The sequence below is a fragment of the Diadema antillarum genome, unplaced genomic scaffold (assembly GCF_040938485.1).
Source record: "Diadema antillarum isolate AM-2024a unplaced genomic scaffold, OU_Dant_1.0 seq00000459_RagTag, whole genome shotgun sequence".
Lineage (NCBI taxonomy): Eukaryota > Metazoa > Echinodermata > Echinoidea > Diadematoida > Diadematidae > Diadema > Diadema antillarum.
In genome coordinates this window covers 1,065,468-1,087,500 of record NW_027271430.1, presented here as the reverse complement: position 1 = coordinate 1,087,500, position 22,033 = coordinate 1,065,468, and the positions used below count along the sequence as shown (strand labels likewise).

The window sequence follows — 22,033 nt, the reverse complement described above, 5'->3', positions numbered from 1 at the left end:
AACTGAGACTGGGCTGGACAGTGTACAAAACAATAAACAAGACAAATACTGTTGCTATATACAGTAGAAATCTATGTCATGTGGAATGTGGATGAACACTTGCCTTGGTCTTGACTTTTAAACTCGGCTCAGTAACTGCGACCAGCCCCAACGGTAACGCGTAGCGTAATCATGGTAGTAGAGCAGATAGGTGCAAAATTTCGTCGAATTGTGGGTTTCGTGAAACAAGCATGAAATTTGGTCTGCTGGTAGATTATGACTCAGTGGTGATTTCTAGATATAGGGCCATCGTAGATTCGACCTTGGACAAAAATGGCGGCCATTTTCCAAAATGGCCGCCATTGCTACTTTGAAATTCTATGATATTGTGGGTTTAATCAATTCTAGGGGAGGGATTGTTTTCCCTTTGTATTATAAATCACACCGCAGTAATTTTACTGTCCACATAACATTCCAGACTCGACCTGTGACGAAAATGGCAGCCATTTTGCAAGATGGCCGCCATCACTTATTGAAATTCTGCGATATTGTAGTGTCATCACAGCTATTGTTTTGAAGGGTTTGGGAACCCGTCTGGCACCATTTCAATGTTTGCTTGCGATATAGGGAAAGAGTCTACCAAAAAACTTAACTGACGCGATTTGGCGGGATGAGGAATTGTTTTGGAGTATTTCGAGATCAAAAATAAAAGTTGGTATACCGGTACCGACTATTATTCCAGAAGGATCCAGACTAACTCGGTCTTGGGAAAACTTGGCCCTATTTCAGACAATATACACGCTGTTCGTGATCGCCATACTGAAGAGACAATCAAAGACGCTTGATAAACAAAACAATTTCAAAGACAGCGCGTCTCAGGTGATGTGCGTATATACGCTTGAGGACAGCGCGCTGTCCATTTGTTTTGTACTGGGTTAGCGCGCACTTTCCTGTTTTCAACTCGGACCATACTGTGACCAAGCAGAACGCAAAGCGCTACAGGCCGCTCCCATAGTACAACACAGTACAATTTAGTGGGACAACTCGTCCCGCCGTCAAAGCGAGGCCGAGTTGTCCCCGAGTTCGAGTTTAGCCTGACCCCGAACGGATAAGTTCTGAGACTGTGATTCTGGCGAACCCTTTTGGTTATTATTTCGCATTTTCGTTGTTGACCATCGCATATCTTGTTATAACAGCATTATTCCACACATTTCTTAGGCATACGTGCACATTTGGAAGTGGAAATTGACCATTAAAATGCGAATGATGATTTTCACTTAAATATTCAAAAATTTTGATCAGTTGAATTTACTCTTAAATAACATAAACAAAAAAAAAGTATGTTGTCGGACTTACTGAGACATGGACCTCTCACAATTTTATTGCAACGGCATGTTTGCTCTTCCTGGCTATCATAGTCCAATTACAAATTAAGTGGCCTGAATACACATGGAATAGGGCAGGGCCCTGTTGCGGAAAACCCTTACCGCTGGACTTACCGCTCCTTTCTAGCGGTAAGTCTTCAAATTAGCGGTAAATTTTATCATCCTTGATGCTGATTGGCTGTGACACCTAATTTTGACGGTAGTTACCATTGAATTTCAATGGTAAGTTTTATGCAACGGGCACCAGGTGGCTACTTGTATAGCGCACGGATCCACTTCTCAGTGCTCATAGGGCTTTAAAAATGAAAATATATCATATATATCTTCTCTAATTTTGAATACAAGCTTAAATCAGAACTTACTGTTATGAGTTAAGCGTTAGAGACTCTATACGCTGAATTGGTTATTCCCGGCCACAAAAATATTGTAACTGGAATTATACATAGACCGCCACAGAATTGTTCTGAAGTCTGTCTTAATGAATTTTAATTACTTGATATTCTCTCGAGCCCTTAATTGAATAACAAAACATTGTTTCTAATGGGGATTTTAACGCAAACCTCCTACAATTAATTTGGAGAAAATGTTTGTGTAAATATTTTCTTGAATACTCTTATCTCATTTGCTTTGTTTGTATGATGTCATTTATGTGAACACTTTCTTGAAAACTCTAATCTCATTTTCTTTGTTCCCACTCATTGATAAGCCAACCAGAATCACTGATACCACCTCATTCTATACATATTCTTTACAAATCTACAGCCGATTCCAACAGGGATCCTAGTAAGTGACATTTCAGATCACTTTCTTATATTTCTAGTTTATCTCTAAAGATTGAACGGTATGAATTTTGCAAAGAATATATACAAAGTTGCAGCCCTGAGAATGAACAGAAATTTTAGGACGACTTACTGCTGAAGAATGGACCTCGGTTTTGAGTGAAGCTGATGTGAACAAATCTTTTGATAATTTAAGGCAGATAATAACTTTGTTATTCAATGAAAATTTCTCTGTGCTATAGAAAAGAAATCCCGTAAGTCTAAGAAAACTCCTCGCATGCCTTGAATTGCATGTTCTTTAGTGAATTTAATAAATACGAAAAATAGTTTTTTTTTAAATAAATATACGTATAAAAACACCAGAATCAAAGCAAAAGTATACTTGATCTGATATAGGTATATTCTTACTACCACTTTGCGTAGTGCTTTGTACCCGGCATGGATCCGTGCAAACAGGCAGTGGCGTATCTAAGGGGGGGGGGGGGGGGGCAAGGGGGACACGTACCCCGGGCGCCACTACTTGAGGGCGCCGAAAACGAAAAAAAAAACGAAGAAAAAAAAGAAAAGAAGAAGGAAAAAGAAGAAGAAGAAGAAAAAAAAAAACCTTTGCCTGACCGGGGGGTGGGGGGCAGGGAGAATGGGGGAGGGAGAAAACCAAATCAACCACAAAAACAAAAAATGACAATGTGTTCACACAAGAATTAAGAATTCCATGTTTTGTAAGCTGAAATTTCGGCTCGCTCGCTGCGCTCGCTCGCCAAAATTTATATATACATGTATATAAAAAAGAAGATAAGATCAAAACATGATGACGCGGACAAAATGACAATGTATACTAGCATTGTGTTCACACATGCCATCGTTAGAAGGCAAAATGTTACATGGAGCACCGGCTGCAATTTTATTTCCTTCGTTCTGAAGCGATCGCTCATTGGATCAAACGAGAGCGCCAAAGGTGTCGAACATAATATGGGGGGGGGGGGGAGGGGGCGAAAAAAATCAAACAAGATAAGAACAAAACATAATGATGACGCGGCATTATACAAATTTCGGCTCACTAGCGCATATCTTTTTTTTTTTGGTTCAAGTCCTCAGTTTGTTGGTATAAATCGTTATCTACAAGGTCGTCACTTTATCTTGATTGGAATTTTAAGATTTAATAAGTAAAATATGACAAGAATTCCACGATTTGTAAGCTGAAATACAAAAATGTTTTGCTCGCTCGCTGTGCTCACTGCCAAACTTTATATTAAAAAAAATATTAACAAAACTTTATGGCGCGGAAATATGCAAATTTCGGCTCGATCGTGCTTACTAATTTGGAGTATTTTTTTCCAATTCCTCAGTTTGTTGGTATAAATCGTTATCTTAATAAGGCCGTCATTATATATGTTGATTAGAAATGTAAGAGTTAATAAGCCAAAAAATGATAAGAATTCCCGATTTTGTAAGCTGAAACACACAAATTTTCGGCTCGCTCGCTGCGCTCTCTCGCTAGAATTTATCCAAAAAAAGAAGAAAAAGAGGAAATGAAAACATGATGATGATGCCAAAAAAAAAAATATATTAAAATATTCGGCTTGCTCGCTACGCTCACTCGCCAAAATTTATCTGAATTTATTACATTTAAACTACCCTCAAAAGACCCCTTTTAAGTGCTTGAGAAAGCATATCATGTGAATGTTTCTGAAGCCCCTACCGGGATGGGGTTGGGGTTGAACTCTTTTTTCAGAAATTATAGTGGCACGATTTTCGCGCTTGCCCCAGACGCAGTTTTCCGTAGATACGCCAGTGCAAACAGGTTATTTTTAAATTTCTTGAAAACCAACTACTGTATGTGCTATTTAACCGTCCATTATCATCCTTGCCAGGCCATTATTATACTCTTTGATAATGTGCAAATAGACAAAGTCACGAATACAAAAATTTTAGGCCTACATATAGATGACAAATTGAAATTGAGAATTCATATATTATATGCTACTTTGGTAAATTTCTTTCCAGAAATGTTGGCGTTATCAATAATATAAAATCTATATTTCCAAAGAATATAGTGCGTATACTACTGTGTACTCAACCCTTGTACTACACTATCTCAATCATTGTCAATTATGGTGTTCTTGCCAGGAGAAACTCAGTAAAACTTTACTTGGATGAATTATTATTATTCCAAAAACGCGCAGTGAGAATTATTTTTCTGGTGCAACATCACGTTCTAACACTATTGAGCTTTTCTATGAAAATAAATTTCTAAAAGTACATGATATACATTCTATGAATCTAAGGTCCTTTATGTACAGAACGAAGGATTCTGAATTTCCACAGGGTATTTCGTCACTTTTTGTTATAAATGAAAAAGTGCACAATAACTACACTCGGCAGTCTTCTTCTTACAACTGCCATCCATCAGAACGATCTTTAAACAAAATACATTTGCTTTGGAAAAAGGTTCAATTTCAGGGGTTATCAGGATAGTAGGACTACTGATGTGTGGTTTATAACATAATGGAAAAAGATTTCCACCCCAAAAATTGATCTAACCTACAATATCAACAACTTTCATGTACAAGCGATAGCGGCCATTTTGGAAAATGGCCACCATTTTTGTCACAGGTCGAACTTGAGATCATGTTGTGTGGACAGTAAAACTACTGAAGGGTGATTCTTAATGCATGAAAAAAGATTTTCATCCCTAGAATTGATCCCACTTACACTGAAATGTCAACAATTTCTAACGAGAAATGGCGGCCATCTTGATATATGGCCGCCATTTTGAAACAGTCAAATTTGAGATGTTACCTAAACAGTAGAACTACTGATGTGTGGTTTATAACATAATGGAAAAAATTCCATCCCAAGAATTGATCAAACCTACAATATCACTGACTTTCATATAAGAGATGGCGGCCATTTTGGAAAGTGGCTGCCATTTTTGTCACAGGTCGAATCTGAAATATTGTGTGGACAGTAGAACTACTAAAGGGTGATTTTTAATGCATGAGAAAAGATTTTCACCCCTAGAATTGATCTCACCTACAATGTCAATGATTTCGAATGAGCAATGGCGGCCATCTTGAAAAAATGGCCGCCATTTTGAAAAAGGTTGAATTTCAGGGGTTATCAGGATAGTAGGACTACTGACCTGTGGTTTATAACATAATGGAAAAAGATTTCCACCCAAAGAATTAATCTAACTTACAATATCAAAGACTTTCATATAAGCCATGGCGGCCATTTTGGAAAATGGCCGACACTTTTCGTCACAGGTCGAATCTGAGATGTTTGTGGAATGTAAAACTACCGAAGGGTGATTCTTAATGCATGAAAAAAGATTTTTACCCCTAGAATTGATCTCACTTACACTGAAATGTCAACAATTTCTAACGGGAAATGGCCGCCATTTTGAAAAATGGCCGCCATTTTCAAACAGGTCGAATTTGAGATGTCATCTGAACAGTCGAACTACTGATGTGTGGTTTATAACATTATGGAAAAAGATTTTCATCCCAAGAATTGATCTAACCTCCAATATCAATGACTTTAATATATACAATGGTGGCCATTTTGGAAAATGGCCGCCATTTTTGTCACAGGCCGAATCTGCGATGGCCCTATATCTAAAAATCACCACTGGGGCATAGTCTACACGCATGCCAAATTTCATGCTTGTTTCACCAAACCCACAATTCTTTCACCTATCTGCCGTACTATGGTAATGGGGCTGCGCATTGCATTGTAGCATTCAAATCGTGACGGGGTAGCATAAATATCAACTTAAAATCGAACAATTTCTTCAATTTGAAGACTTAAGGTGAAGTTGAAGTGTTGACAACAGGTAATGTGCAACGTTTGGTTCTGCCAATAGTCCCTTTCTGTTCGAATTGATGACTTAATGTGACTCTATCGAGTGGAACGTGGGAGAGCTACACTGAATTGATGGCCAGCACATGCGCACACAGACATCTTATCCGGTCAGTGGATTTGAAATTTGAATGCTACAATATAATAGGCAGCCCCATTACGCTACGCGTTGGGGCTGGTCGCAGTTGGGTCTTGACATACTTATTATCTGCCAACATTTTCATTTGAGAAAGTGGTAGAATCCAGCTTACACACTGCTTACACAAGCATTGACCGACAAGTCTGTCTAATTCTGCGAAAAACTTCTCATTTATAATAATTACATTTGCTGGGTCAGTTTTTCGCTTCTTAGACAGACACCATTGATACATATGCCATTGCGACAGTTTCCACCGTTCTGGCTGAAACGCAACTTCAACCCAGTTCCCCCTGCATGAAAATGGTTATTTTATTATCATTTTTTCCAGCTTGGTTTTCAAACCAATCTGGAAAAAATATATACAGGATTAATCAGTAAACATTGTACTCGCCTCTTCCACTGTTTCCTCCTGTTTTTTGGTTGTTTCCTCCACTTCTTTGCAGCGCTCCCCAATTCATCGCCGCCTACATTTGAAAAATGGCCGCACGAACGTCTATGGCAAGCCAAATGCTCCATACAATCACTATATCGGTACACTTACGTTTATTGACTAAAGTGCTAGTAAGTTGTTCGTGCGCTGAATTTAACTTCGTAATATTGTGAATGAACATTTGGCTTGCCATAGACGTTCGTGCGGTCATTTTTCAAACGAAGGCGGCATTGAATTGGGGAGTGCTGCGAAGAAGTGGAGGAAACAACCAGAAAACAGTGGAAGAGGTGAGTCAAAATGTTTGCTGATTAATCCTGTATATATATTGTCCAGATTGGTTTGAAAACCAAGCTGGAAAAAATGGCGTATGTATCAATGGTGTCTGTCTAAGAAGCGAAAAACTGACCCAGCAAATGTCATTATTATAAATGAGAAGTTTTTCGCGGAATTAGACAGACTTGTCGGTCAAACACAAGCAGTGCTAGCTTGAAGTTGAAATCTCTCATAAGAGGTAATGTTTCAGTATGATTTACTGCCAATTGCGGCCATGCAGTATCAAACGTTAGAGTTGGCAATGTAGATCTAAACATAATTGATGATGAACATGGTGTTGAAAATCAGTGTTTCATTGTTAATAGTAATACATAATGTGTTATTTATTTGACTCATCAGTGAACAGTTGTCCTGATAAGAGTCAACTTTTGTGATTGATACAATTGAAGTCATATGGTGTAGGGTCAACCCTGTTTAGTGTTAATGTACAGTACTATGGAACATACACATTTTCATGATTTTTGTGCAATATTGATATGAATGTTCATGATTTCACAGCAGGATAAAATTCTTGAATTAAAACAAACAGACTGCCTCGTTTTCTGGTAAAATGTACATTTTACACAATTCATGCAGGGTCTGTTTTTTACTATGTAGCTGGGGTTTGAAATACACAGTGAATACATTAAATTTATGTGTTCTTATCCTCTTCATATCAGTTAAACAGCTAAACAGTATTTTTATGTTTAGAAGCAATGCACAAAATTGAAGATTATTGTGTATTGTATATTAAATGGAAAAAAAAAAAATTGACTTGACGAGCAGACCTGTCTGTCTGGCCCGTGTTTGTGGAATTTGCAAACAGTTTATTGAATACAGTCTTGGTATACATATCCTAATAACTAAAATAAGTATGCAATGTATGATGTACATCATATGAGTGCACATGCTCTTTACGTTAGTCTCGGCCAACCATCAATGATCATGCAACGCTGTTTGCACTTAATTACTTGTGGCAACCTTGACAACTGACATGATGGCTAATGCTATAGTATAACACAGTTTTGTGTTGTCTGTGCCTTCAAATTTTCAACCGATGACACCCAAGTTAAGATATCTGATGTCCACTGAGTCTGCATGCTTGCAATCTCTTTTGTGAATCTGATGAAAAGAAATTTTCAGGGGTTTTGAATGCACAGTAGAATTTGTGAGAAGAAGTTGGTATCCTCACTTTCTGCAAACTGCAAACATTACCAATAACACCTGTGTCTCAAACTTTCAGGCCTGTTACTCGTGTATGCAAAAATAATGTACAACGTAAAGTATGTTCATATGCTTATATACATGTATGCATACTACCACAGTGGAAATGACCACAAGAGCAAAGTACAATTGTATGTACATTGTAGTAGGCTTTGCCTTTCCAATATGTTTTGAGATGTCATGATAGAAGATGCACTCCCTGAATCCAGCAAACTTTAATTGAAAAAGTGCTCCAAATGTGCTTTAAAGCTGTGTTTTAGAAAACATGTTCAAGTTTGCATTCAGACTTACCAAAAGTAACTCAGTGAGCATGATGCATGATTAGGAGTACAATGTACAAGTATGGGTTCTCTGTAGGTGTGAAATCTCTCGATTAGGAAAAAAAAAGAATGTGAAATGGGCCAGATGCACAGGCCCCTATTGGTATCATTGAAGAAAGCATGTGATGCTGCAGTGTAATTGCAAAAATTAATTGTTTCAGATAGATATTCATTATTCAACCAGTCATATTTGAAAGATAAGATAGAGATCAAACTTATACCAAATTTGGTAGCAGGTGTTGAAAACCACTTGAGATTCAGAAAACAGAACTTACAAGTTATGTGTTTGTTGTTTTACTCACATTTTTCTTTGTGCATAAGGGGGCCAGGCATACTGTAAAACATGATATATTCGCGGCATGAAATTTTCGTGAATTGGATCCGACGGCCTTTTTCGTGGCAAGAAATTTTCGCGAATTGCCTCTTGCGTTCAATGCATATAGTGTAGATAAGAAATTTCGCGTGCATTTTAATTTCGCGAATCTTGGCGCTCGTAAAATTCGCGAAATTAAAATGCACGCGAACATTTCTCGTTTTACAGTAGTTGTGATTACCTAAATTGGCTTCATTGCATAACATTTACTTTAGAGACATTGTGTGCTTTGCTACATGTACGTCTTTGCATTTGGTAAATGATGGGGGTTTTTTCAGCTTGAAGTGTGTACATGTACACAAGGCCCTAGATGACATGTAAAAACTGTCCCTGAAAAATTAAACACTGAAAAGAATGATAACATATTGATCACCAAGTTACAAGCAAGCTACCTAAAGAAAGGAGGCTCAAGGTACATTATATAACAAGCAAATCCTTGATTTCTTTTTAATGCTTTAAAAATGGGAATAATAATAAATTTGGTTATATTGATTTTGTGCTATTACCGTAAAGTTCCGTGTATAAGACGCACTATTTTTTCGTCGGAAAACGTTGAAAATCGGGGGTGCGTCGTATACACGGGTACAGTCGAATCACGGGAAAAAATCCATCATGTACACCCAATTTTATAAGGCCAACTTGGGGCCATGTATGCCCATCGACGTTTGGAAGGTAAGCAGTCACTAAAACTTATGGATAAAAGAGCGATCTTTCAATCTGGACGCACACAAAAGCTGCAAATACGAGATAAACTTACATCGTCCTTGTGCAGTAACGATGTATCAATCTGGCCATAGACAACAGCTGTAACAGCACTGCTGTATGCTACCGATGTCAGTCTACCAAGCCACCAACAGCCAACCTAGTAGCTGGAATACGCGATGTACAGGTATCATTACTAAATTACCGATACCGTAAAACTTATCAATGTACTAGTATCAATATGGCCATAGACAAAAGCTGTAAAATACGGAGTAGGATCGACACTATGTCACCGTAAATATATGAACGATGTGTGAAGCATGCATGCATATCCATGTCGTTCGTTTGCTCTTCATTTCACGAGTGCGAGGCCAGCTAGGATAGCATAGCTACACTGTAGCTAGTAGCTAGCTAGCAAGCCTTTGGCAACTGCAGCAGCTGCAGAGAGGCTTTTGCAATGGACTCGCGTGCACACAGCGATCGGATCGAAGCGCGCTTGCCCGTTGCGCGCTGTGTGTGCAAGTCCATTGCTCTCTGTGTGCGTGTGCTGAAATTATAGCGAGCTGCCTTTTGCAAAAGGCTAGCACTGTGCATACAAGCATGGTACAAGAGACACACATGTTACTGGTAACAGTGCATGAGTGTAATTACCGTACGCACCGTACGTCTTGCCGTATGATCCCTCTGCTACACTTGTTGATGTTTTTCTTATTTTTCGTAATGAACCTTCCAGTCTGACATGTGTCAATATGCGAGACACCCTCTGCTATGTATGACAGCAAAGATCGTACCGTACACTCATGAGTACGATATGCATGACACATGTACCACGATTGAAAGGCGAAACAATAGCAAGTGAGTACCGAGACAAGTCTCGCATTTTGCGTCTTCCATATTTTGTTGATGTCCGATGAATACCGTTAAAAGAAAATATAAAAGGAAACGAAAAATAGAGCAAATACATGCTGCATTCTAGGGAAATTTTGAGCTGAAATAATATGTATGACACACGCAATATTTGCGTGGACATTTTCGTGTTTTTTTTTTTTTTTAAATTCTAGGTCCGAAATTAGGGGTGCGTCTTATACACGGGTGCGTCTTATACACGGAACTTTACGGTACATCGTATACATGTAAGTTAATGTTTTGTAGACACTAGAGTAAGCAAAAAACATAAAACTTGCAATTTGCATTGAAAGACCTTTTCTTATTTCTCTTGAGTTGATTTAGCCTGGGATTAATGGTTAAATCAATCAGTGGGGCACAGATCCTACACCCACCCCCCCCCCCAGCTCAACTGATTTCTTTAAGAGCTCTTCAGCTTGTACCACAAATATATGTACTACTGTATGACAGAATGTGCAAACAGCTCACCTGTGGTATTGATGGGGTTCAAGTAGTTAAGCTACAGCCTTATTTTTTTTCTCTTTCTCTCACTGGCTTGTTTAAAGAGGCTAATCCCATTCGTGGTTCAGGGCTGTGTAGCTCTGCAGTTTGGTGGGGTAGCACCATAATTGCAGTGCTGAGAAGCCTTGAAAAAGTGGTGCAGAGTGTGCCATTAAGAAAAGAAAACAGACCCAGGTTATTGGGTTTATTGGTGCAATATCAAGCAGTCCTCATGTATATTCATTCACCCTCTTACTTGACCAGGTGGGCAAGTGTGTCGAATTAAGAGGGGGAAAGTACCGGTAAATGGGAAGGAGATGCCCACTTCATGTAATTCATATGTGATTGGACTAGCCCCAACCCCCTACTCAGAAATATTTAGGGTACATGCATAATGCTCCTTCCCTTCCTTCAGAAATTCCTTCAATTAGATTCAAAGCTAAGGAAATTAAATTTTTTCTACATGTATGTTAATACCATGTTCTCATCAGATATTGAAAACAGGTTAACTTTAGATACACCCCACAGTTGTATACTGTCAGCCAGGTTATTTGGAAGTAGGGCCTCACAACCCCCCTCCACCCTCCCCCCCAATATGTCATCAATTGGTTCTGCATGCAAGTAAGTTAGCACTTGTATCGATTAATGCCATTGGCTTTTGAAGAACAGCAGTGATCAGTGCCTTTCTAGGGTTTAAGGACATTTCTTTTTTTTCTGTCTTTTTTTTTTTTGCTCATTTCTGAAGTAGGAAGTGCAACGTGAGGAAAAAAGTGGCCTGAAGTGTTGTGCTTGAGTTCAGTGGCATTTTTTTCTTTCTTGTTTAATGGGTGAAAAAGGAAGGATGCCTATTCAAAGCCTTTGAATCCATGTGGTCATAATGCAAAATGCCTTGTAGGTGAGTTAAGTGTGCACAATATGAGTAGAGGTGTCATGTGTGCCTATTGTGTTCGGACAGTGAGTCTGGAGAGGAAGTGTGCCATGGGACAGAAACTCGGTCTGCAAAAAACTTGCACAGTTCTTGTAGGTTTTGCTTATTTTAGGATAGCTCTTTTGAGTGGTTGTGCCCATACCATAGATAGGCTTGAGAGGCTATGTGTATGAGTACCTAAACAGCTGATTGATAACTACAGGGTTTGTACCTCTCCAAACACACAGAGAGTAATTCTATACTAGTCTTGTTTACAATATGTCCTACTTCAGTCTTCCCTCTTAAAGTTTACAACTAGGTTTTGCAGAGTTATGATTTGTTATCTTTGTGAAACCATCAATTGGCATCAAAACATATTGTTGCTTGATACAGTGACATAAGTTGCTCAGAATGGTACTCTACAACTAGTGTACTTTATTGTGTAATGTTTTAGGGACTTTAATAATATGAGATTTTATTGATTTGAATGTGGATGTATGTGTGTGTATGTGTGTGTGTGTGATTGTCTGTGATGTGTATACAATTACATTATATGCCTATATCTCAATTTAAACCAGCTACCATATGAACTTCTCCTGCGGCAAGATTTTGCGGTAAAATTGTTTGGAATATATTCACATTCAAGTCCTGTAATGGCCTGAAATGTGGCACTGTATTAAACCTCTCTTGGTCTGAATATGTTTTCAATGATTCTACAGGACAGTGGGCCAAATGAAACAACACATTTATTAGACCCTGCCAGGAACACACCGAGCAGACCTGTGCACAGGTTAGTCCCAGTCTCCGTTCAAGTCCCATGTTTATATTTGTCTGTGGTCACACTAACCTTGTTTTGATATCACCCTACAGGATGTTGATCCTAATGAGCCTTTAATAAAACCAGAGGCGAGCTCAAGAACAAGGCCAGACAGGTTAGTCCGTATCACCAGCCTCCATCGTGGACAAGATACGTAACGTGGCTTCCAGAATCCACCTGTAACTGGTTATGTTGTAAAGATTGAGAGTGATATATAACCTGGCACTCATAATGATTTTGCATCATTTTTGTTTTTGTCTGTTTCTTTGTTTGTCATAAAAGGTTTTATTTCCTTTTTGGTACTGTTCTATCAATGAGCTGATATTGTGTGATTAAATACAAATTGTATCGAGACAGTAAGCTTTTCTCCTTTTTTGGTTCATCAGATCCCTAGCTTGAGAATGTAGTAGTAGTGCTGTACTATGTAGTAGTAGCATTGTCATTCATCTGTGTGTTTTCTTCTTGCATTCTGGTTATTTTCACAATGGTATTCGTCATTTCTTTCACTGTTGCTTCCATTGAAATCCTACATCCACCTTTGCACTGTCTATATATTTATCCATGTATTTGGTTGCGTTTGTATTTTGTTTTTGTTTTTTGTTTTTGTTTTTTTTATGGGGGTTGCTGTATGTGGAATACAGCTCTATTTTATTTACTATGCATGGTGGGATCCATATGTAAACGGATGGTGAATGTGTTGCCTTTCTTTGTTAACTTTGTATGCATGCTGTGTACATTTTGATGCTGTATTATGTCTTGATTTATGGAGTTCAGGATGACTTTATGATTGTCCAGGTTGCAGTCTATCAAGTAGGCAAATGTTTGTCTTATGAGCAAAAAAAAATAGATGAATAAAATAAAAATGAAAAATGATGAACATGTGTTCACCAAAGAAGGATGTCCATACATGTATATATGTGACAGGCTTGAAAAAGACTAACAATGATGCCTAGTCTATTTGTGTATTGCTTATTAAGTGAGCTATTACATTTGTCATCTATTCAAGTTGCCTGGTAATTGTCAATTACAATTCCTTGTGGCAAATGGTTCATGGCAAATTAATTGAGGGATATTACTGATTCAACTGGTAGTATGGTATGACAATTCAATGTTTACGAGCAGGAAATATCCATGTACAGTACCAGGTTAGATGTCTCTACTGCACTCTCTCCTTTTTAAAACCAAGAAAGAGAAGAGAGAAAGAAAATGGAGTGCTACATGTACTGATGATGTAGTCACAAGCTCAAAGTAGAGCAGTAACAAACAGATAACACAACTTCTGCAACAGTAAACTATGATTTTACTTTTGATATAAGGTTTTGAATGCACCCCCACAATAGCTCTTTTACCATGAAAAGGAGATTACTTTGTTTTCTGTCCTGCCCAATGAAAGTAGGGGTGGGACTGAGCGAACCTAATACATGAAGTGTCACTGAGCGAACCTAATACATGAAGTGTCAGTTCGTCATCCCTACCTCATCTATCGCAAATGTGAAAGTTTATGGCGTAGACCCTTTTGAGGCATAACTTTCCGATCATTATCCTAGTTATCATTAAATATGGATAAGTGTAGGTATGCACATTGGGGCTACTTTTTTTGCCAAGCAAGATCACATGCCATGGTCATAGGTCATTGAAGGTCATGTGTTACAGCTTTCCTGACAACAGACTCCCTGTATGAAAAAAATATATTATTCAGAGGGGTAAAGGTTCAGGTGTGAGTTTCTTCAATTTGTCTCCCTCTACAAATTAAATTTGTTAAGATCGCAACTGCTGATCTGTAAATTAACAAACATGTCAGAAAAAAGGAACCAGTGGGACTGAAACTGTCATCTACTGCTTTTGGGCAGCAACACTACCACCAGGCTGTCCCAGGCCTTGTCTGCCTTGGACTACTTAACATAACAATGTCGGAATTTTGGAGCTTGGTTATTTGTTCCATGTTCATCGTGTCACTGCCGGCAACCAGGGGTACCCTGCTGGTAGTGTCGCTGCCCGGAAAGCAATAGACGACACTTTCGAGTCCCACTGGTTCCTTTTTTCCGACATGTTCGTTAATTTACAGATCAGCAGTTTTTTTAATTTAATTTGTAGGAGACAAATTGAAGAAACTGACCCCTGAGACGCCCTGTATGTATGACAAGTTATTATGTGACTGTGAGAGATCTGCCTTTAATATGCACAATGTTGGTATGAAAATTCACATAGTTATACAAGTATATGTATATTATGTATGCTTTTTGTCTGTATGTATGTAGACTGTATATTACCGCTGTCACTTTTTGCACTTTTACGTGGTATCCCATTCAATCTCTATTCCATTTATCCACTTCCCATTTCACTGTGCATTCCGCACTATCCGATGTCATTGAGACACAGCATTGCACCTTTTTTGTGTGTGTGCCGGAGTTCATTCAGCACATGCTGGACAGAACGTGATCATGCATCACAAAACCAACAAAAAGTTGCACGCCATGGACTCAATATAGGTGAAATGGATGAACCTTGTCAACTTTTTACTGCATTGAAAGTTGGTTTTCAATAGTCATGAACAGAATTTACCTAATGAGTGTGCAAAATTTCAGCTACTTTTATAATCCCTCCATAGTGTTTGCTATGGATTCCTGTTCTTGGTCCCATTCATTGCACAGAGCTCTGCTGGGTGAGATTAGGCACTTGAATAGACCTAAAGATTCAAAGTCTCTTTTCTCAGTAAACAGTTTTCCAGAGGATATACTTTCTTTTCACCATGGATGGAGATGGGTTAGCAATATGTCCATTTGCATTGAGTTTTGTGTCATTTAAAGCTTAGAATCTCCTCTTTCAGAATCCGCTCTTAAATAAAAATCCATGTCTGGCGACTTTTTGGTGGTTTTGTACTGCAGGGTTACAAGTGGTTGTCATCTGAACTATCTGCTTATGTTTATGTCATTTATTCTGTCTTTTTCTGTTTTATGTAGTGACTTGATGTTACCATTAATATGATGAATAGTAGCCTTAAATTACTGACAGTAACTTGTACTTACAATGTAACATGGATTGCAAGCTATGAGTGCATAATACAAAAAGCATGAATAAGCTCTCACAGCATACTCAATAATTCATGAATTCATGAATAATTCAAATTTGTCCGTGTTGAGAACTAAGGGGGAAAAAATGTTTGTAGGAAGTGAATTCAACAGCTGAGATGTCCTTAGCATGTACGGAGACTGATGGAGGTTTGTGTTGGACTTCGGTGTTCTGACTCCGTAGAAAGAATTCCAGACAACTTTTGGGATGATTTCAGGAAGACGTAAGGATGGAAGTGCCAAAGAGATGCAATGTTTCTGTCATGCTCCAATTGATAGCTTAGTTACAATTCTCACAAACTGAATAAAATGCATATCATTGGAGGTGTTTCATTTTTCCTCTCTTGTCTGTCTGTGTGCAGTGACCAGTTCGATGCTCACAGCCCCAATGGGATTCGGAGAGGCGACCAACAATCTGAGCTTAACAAAGTCCTGCAGAGGGCAGTCACGTAAGTCCTCCTTAAAAGATAAGAAACCTCCAACACCCTCTTCTTCCCCTCCCCCAACAATGAATAAAAATTACAAAGAGAGTGAAACTGGACATTGATGAATGCATTGGAAACATTAGTAAATTTTTCATCGTTTCCAGCTTGTGTCATGTAGATATGGTGCAATAGACAATGTACAGGTTTTTGTCGTAAGAAATGGAAGAATGCAATATTATTGATAGGAAAAGGATGTCAGCATGCTGTCCTAGGTATTGATATGAAAGAGGAAACTTTGAAGGCAAATAATAGCCTGATTTAAGATAATGTCATCTGGAAAACTTGCCTAATGCATTGCTATTTTAAAAGGCAAAGTATAGTCCACTGCAAATCAAATTCAGATAGAGAGGATGGATTTTTAGGATTAGAGATATGATTTTGTTATCAGATAGCAAATGATTAATGTCTATCCAGAGGAAATATTCCTCTTAATCCATGGAATTGAGCATGATTATAGACAATAAAAAGTATTTTAGACGTGAAGATACGAAGACAGATTTGATTCATTTTTTTTTTTCTGGTGAAAGCTTGTATGCAGAACACTCACAATTTAAAGGATATCATTAAAAAAAAATATTCCCTGTACTGCATCAATATCAAACACAATTGCTGCCATATTGCCTGTATGGCCACATGAGATCCTTTATTGAGCTCTTCATTCTTTCTTCCCTTACAAATGAGCATAACTTCTGTTTAATGTAGGTAAAAGTAATCATCCATACCGTGAGGAGCATATTTCTTAGCAGAATGGAACTAATTCCAAGAATACAGAGCAGTGTAATTTCTAAGTTAGGTAGTCACACCAATACTGCTTGTATGCTTCATATTTTGTGATGAAATTTGTTTACTGGACAGTTCTCAAGATCATGATGGACATTCCTTTATCTTAAATGTTTGACCATACTGTGTGTACCTGTGTATATTCCTCTTTGTCATTACAGAAATGTCATAGATGTCTCTGCCATAGATTCACAAGCATTGGAGCAGCATGAGTACATGGACAGAACAAGAGCTTACAGGTAGGCCCATGCAGTCATTTTTGTGTTTGCATTGATAATGCAGCAAAAACTCCAATCACAAGCATACAATCTTAAACTGGAGTTCATCCTGCCTGGCTCCCCAAGCAAACTGGAGAGTCTGATTGCATGAACACATGCATGATATCAAGTGTGTGTAGGGCATATCCATGAGTAATAAGCAGGACGTCCCTAGTGGCTGGGGTTATGAAAGCTCTAGGGCTAAATAGATGCTCTCTGATGCTATCTTAGCATTATATTTGAACATAACAATTAAGAGTGGTAAGAGTGGTGGTAGTAGTAGTAGTAGTAGTAGTAGTAGTAGTAGTAGTAGTACTAGTAGTATAGTGGTAGTAGTAGTAGTGGTGGTAGTAGTAGCAGTAGCAGTAGTGGTAGTAGTAGTGGTGGTGGTAGTAGTAGTAGTGGTAGTAGTAGTAGTAGTAGTAGTAGTAGCAGTAGTAGTAGCAGCAGTAACAGTAGTAGCTGCAGTATTAGATACTCTCGCCCTTCCCCCCCCCCCCCCCCCCAATGTTGCCTTAAAAATTTAATTTACTGTATATGACGGATATATTTCAGAGGTTTATGTTTTGGGTTTTTGTGAATTTCGCGAGTCGGGTGCTATTTTGCAAATTTAAAAACATGCGAAAATGTTAACTGATCGCGACACGAATGTGACATGCACGCATACATTTCCTTGTTCAGTAGTGTACTCCACAATCGCAATTTTAGCCACTCGTGAAATTTTTAGGAAGTCCTTATTCATGAATAATTAGACTCGCTAAATATATGGCGTATTCAGAAAGAGTTTAGGATTTCGCATCCTGATTTTTTTCAGTTATGTTCTGTCCATATCTCTCTCTCTCTCTGTCTGCTGTTTAGCTCCAGGGTGGCCGTGGTGGTATCCGGTCCCAAGAGACCCCCCTCAAGTTTCCTGAGGCTCCCCAAAGGTGTGTCTATGCCCTACTCCGTGCTTTCAGAAGAACCAGTCTCCATTGCAGACATCAGTCTGGTGAGTAACGAACACAGTGTTGCAAACTGATTGACAAATTGCCCTTCATCAATGAAAATAAGCACCAATTATTCATTGTTCATTTATTTCATTTCTAACAAGGTATGAATACACATAATTATACAAAATCAAAGAGGCTCATTTGTCATGATAAGGGAATGTATAGTGTAATGAAATACAATCTAAATGTGAAATTTTAGTGTGAAATAATATTTGTTAGAAATGGAGGGGACTGCTGAAAAGCATGACTTGTAATTTGCAGTCCCTTCATAAACAATATCTAATATCAATGTGTACTGAACTAATGGAACTGTTCAAGTAGTAGCCATGATGAAAAATCATGGGCATACATAGGCCCTACTCATGAAAGTTAGATGCCTTGAAGTTATTTGATCATGCTCATTTTATGTGTTGGATATATCCAACTATCTTTAAAAAACAAACAAACAAACAAACCTGAGATATATATTTTTATAGATGATAGAACCTTTCAGACACCCTTGTGCAGTCATCAATGGCTTGCAGGCTGGTGGCAGCCTCTATCACCCACACTGAGGTGAATACAGTCAACCTCGTGTAAGTCGACATAATCGGGACTGAGAAAAACACGTCGACTTACGCGAAAGTCGACTTACGCGTAAGTCGACATTTTGTCGACTTATAAATGAAAACTAATTTCCCCTATACAGAGTAAGAACACGATACGGATCACTACCCAAATCTCACTCCTTTTGCCGCCAAAACATACCTACTGACATTAGCAACAATTATGTTTTAGTTCATGCATAAATCTCGCGCGGATTAGTAACGACAACGCACAATTCCCAAATCTCTAGAGAGATTTTGAGAGAGCTGGATCGGAAACCTGGGCCCGTTTCTAGACACTGTACGTTTTAAATTTGATTTAAAAAATCAAACGCATATTCCCCAAATTGCATGCAACTTTGCGATTTAAATTCAAGTGCGTTGCTGCGAATATATGCGTGTGAATTCGTATGATTCTGTCGAGATAATTTTTCAGTGCCGACTGAGTTGAAATCGGATGTGTGATTTTCCTTCCCTAAGTCGCCATATTTGTTTTGCTTAAATTTCTATTGCCATACTCTGAAAATGAATTGTTCTCGCGCTCCGATTCGCAACATTACCACTCTGTACGGCGCGGGCCAGTCTGAAATAAAAAGAAGAAGAAAAGTTTGTTAATCCGAAAACGACATCTTTCGGATTACTAACCTTTGTAAAAACAAATCTCTTTCCATCGTCAGACTAATTTAACTTTGGACTGAGATTTAAACCTTCGGCATAGCGAACTGTAACAATAATTTGCTACTATTTTTTCATTGACATTTCGTGCAGCAGCATGCGTTTCGGTAGTTTGAAACGTGTAAATGTTGCGATGTCTTTCCCCTGCTAGTGCAGACTAAGTTCGGTCACGGCGAAAGTTCCGTTACGACTAAAAATAAAAAATAATGCAAGTCTTTTCAATGATAACACACTTCGGTATAGATTTTTATGCGTTTAAACGCAGTTTCTAGTTTCGTACAAAAACCGCAAGTCTTTTCTGCAACACTCTTGCGTTTTGAATACAGCGTTGCTTGTGATTTGATGGACTTGCATTTGATTTTTAGAATTGCGTTTAAACGCAATTGAGTTTAAGTTTCTTACAACTTTCTAGTTTGGATGATTATCAAAGGCAAGTCTTTTCAGCGTTCCGTGTGATTTGATGGACTTGCATTTGATTTTCGGGGTTGCGTTTAGTTTTAATTTTGCGTACGAAATGAAAAATAATGCAAGTCTTTTCAACAATAACGCACTTCCGTAGATGTTTAGAGATGCGTTTAAACGCAGTTTCTTATAGTTTCGTACAAAAACTGCAAGTCTTCTCTGCAACGCTCTTGCGTTTGAATACAGCGTTGCGTGTGATTTGATGGACTTGCATTTGATTTTTAGAATCGCGTTTAAACGCAATTGAGTTTAAAAAAAGTTCCCTACAATTTTCTAGTTTCATATGATTATCAAACGCAAGTCTTTTCAGCGTTCCGTGTGATATGATGGACTTGCAATTGCATTTGATTTGCGTTGCAATTGCATTTGATTTGCGTTGCAATTGCATTTGATTTGCGTTGAGTTGCGTTTAATTTTTAATTTTGCGTACGAAATAAAAAATAGTGCAAGACTTTTCAACAGTAACGCACCTCCGTAGATGTTAAGAGATGCTTTTAAACGCAGTTTCTAGTTTCTTACGAAAACCGCAAGTCTTCTGTACAACGCTCGTGCATTTGAATACAGCATTGCGCGTGATTTGATGGACTTCATTTGATTTTTAGAGTTGCGTTTAAACGCAATTGAGTTTCAGGTTCGTACAACTATTTTCTAGTTTCATATGATTACCAAACGCAAGCCTTTTCAGCAACGCACTTGTGTTTATGTGCAAAGTTGCTCGTGATTTGATACACCTGCATTTGATTTTTAGTTGCATTTAATTACATGTAGTTGCATTTTAATTAATTTTCTAAAAACAGGCCCAGGTTTCTAATACCGCTTCGGAATAATTAACGTTAAAATATTCGGATAAACGGAAACACCTATTTCATGTTCTGATAATGATTCTCTACTAGGACCTATAGGTGTACAAAATTTGTGCGTTTTGAGAATAACGAGAAGGAGAAAAGGGGGAAAGTGAACTGCTTTGGGTACTACATGTAATTCTCCAATGTAAATGAGTGTATGCCCTTTCTATTCTGGCGTACAAGACAATGGACGCGTGGCGTGAACGCTACCGCGCCGTACGCTAGCGAATTACCGAGTAGAAATGCTGCGAATCGGAGCGGGAAAACAATTCTTTTTCAGAGAATGGCGATAAGATTTTGAGCGAAAAAATTATGTCGACTTAGACGAGGGAATTAACACGTATTTCAGCTCAGTTGGCACTCAAAAATCAGGTCGACTTACGCGAGTTGTCGACTTATAAATGTCGACTAAGACGAAGAAATTTTCAAGGAATAACAAAGGCAAAAATCATAATTTTTTTATCGTGTCGACTTAAGGGAGTTGTCGACTTATGCAATGTCGACTTAAGCGAGGTTTACTGTATATTGTTTGAGAGTAGAAAGCAAATGTGTCAAGCACATTTTAGCGGAGGTGATGTACCTTCCTCAATGCTGTGCTGAAAAATTCTAGTCAAGGGGTGAGCTGTGCATTCATGTATTGCAGGTCTAGAAGTTAGAAGCGAAAAAGTAATTCCTCGAGAAGTAGTGGCAGTGCAATTCAAGGAGTGCCCGTAACTCTACCATTTTGTTCTTCCCCTCGTCAATCTTTTTTTTTCAGGTGTCTGATACAGCAGCGAAAGCATGGCAAGCCTCACAGGACATCCAGGTCACACATAAGGAGAACCTAGTCGCCCAGTTTACTATCCCGCAGAACTGACGTACTGTAAATGTTGTTGTGTCTTCAATTGTTTCCCCCTGAATGAAAGACTATGCCAGAGGGCACTGAAAGTTGAGAGGGGAAAAAATAAAAGAGGTGTGAAAAAGCCGCAGGAGAAAAAAAAAAAGGCAATACGGAGTACGGATAAGTCAAAAATATATAACATGAAAGGCTTGTGAGAGATTATCTCCTTGTAAGATATGCATTCCAGGCATAACTTTGGCGGTAGGGGAGATTGAGAGGACTTCTCACTGTCAGGCAGAGTGATGTAAGGCTGCATTCAGTTACCCTCTAGTTTGTTTCTCACTCTGTTCACCATACCAGCAAGAAAAGAGTCCACCAACAATCCCCATTGGTCGTCCAGTAAGTTACGTGTACAGAGACAGTTTGTTGGATTTGTGACCTTCTTGACTGGCGA

General features: G+C 38.5%; 1 protein-coding gene across 2 annotated transcripts in view; it reads left to right on the top strand.

Annotated features, from left to right (window-relative positions):
* LOC139732986 (ragulator complex protein LAMTOR1-like) overlaps positions 1-22,033 on the top strand; it is a 22,390-nt gene extending 357 nt beyond the window's left edge. Inside the window, exons 2-6 of one of the 2 annotated variants that reach the window (XM_071643824.1) lie at positions 12,668-12,729; positions 16,045-16,131; positions 17,109-17,186; positions 18,063-18,192; positions 21,517-22,033. In XM_071643824.1, coding sequence (XP_071499925.1) covers positions 12,668-12,729; positions 16,045-16,131; positions 17,109-17,186; positions 18,063-18,192; positions 21,517-21,615 — 456 coding nt within the window. In that variant the 3' untranslated portion in view covers positions 21,616-22,033. Of the gene's footprint in view, positions 1-12,516; positions 12,588-12,667; positions 12,730-16,044; positions 16,132-17,108; positions 17,187-18,062; positions 18,193-21,516 lie in introns of both variants that reach the window. The other variant, XM_071643823.1, reaches the window with a different exon arrangement.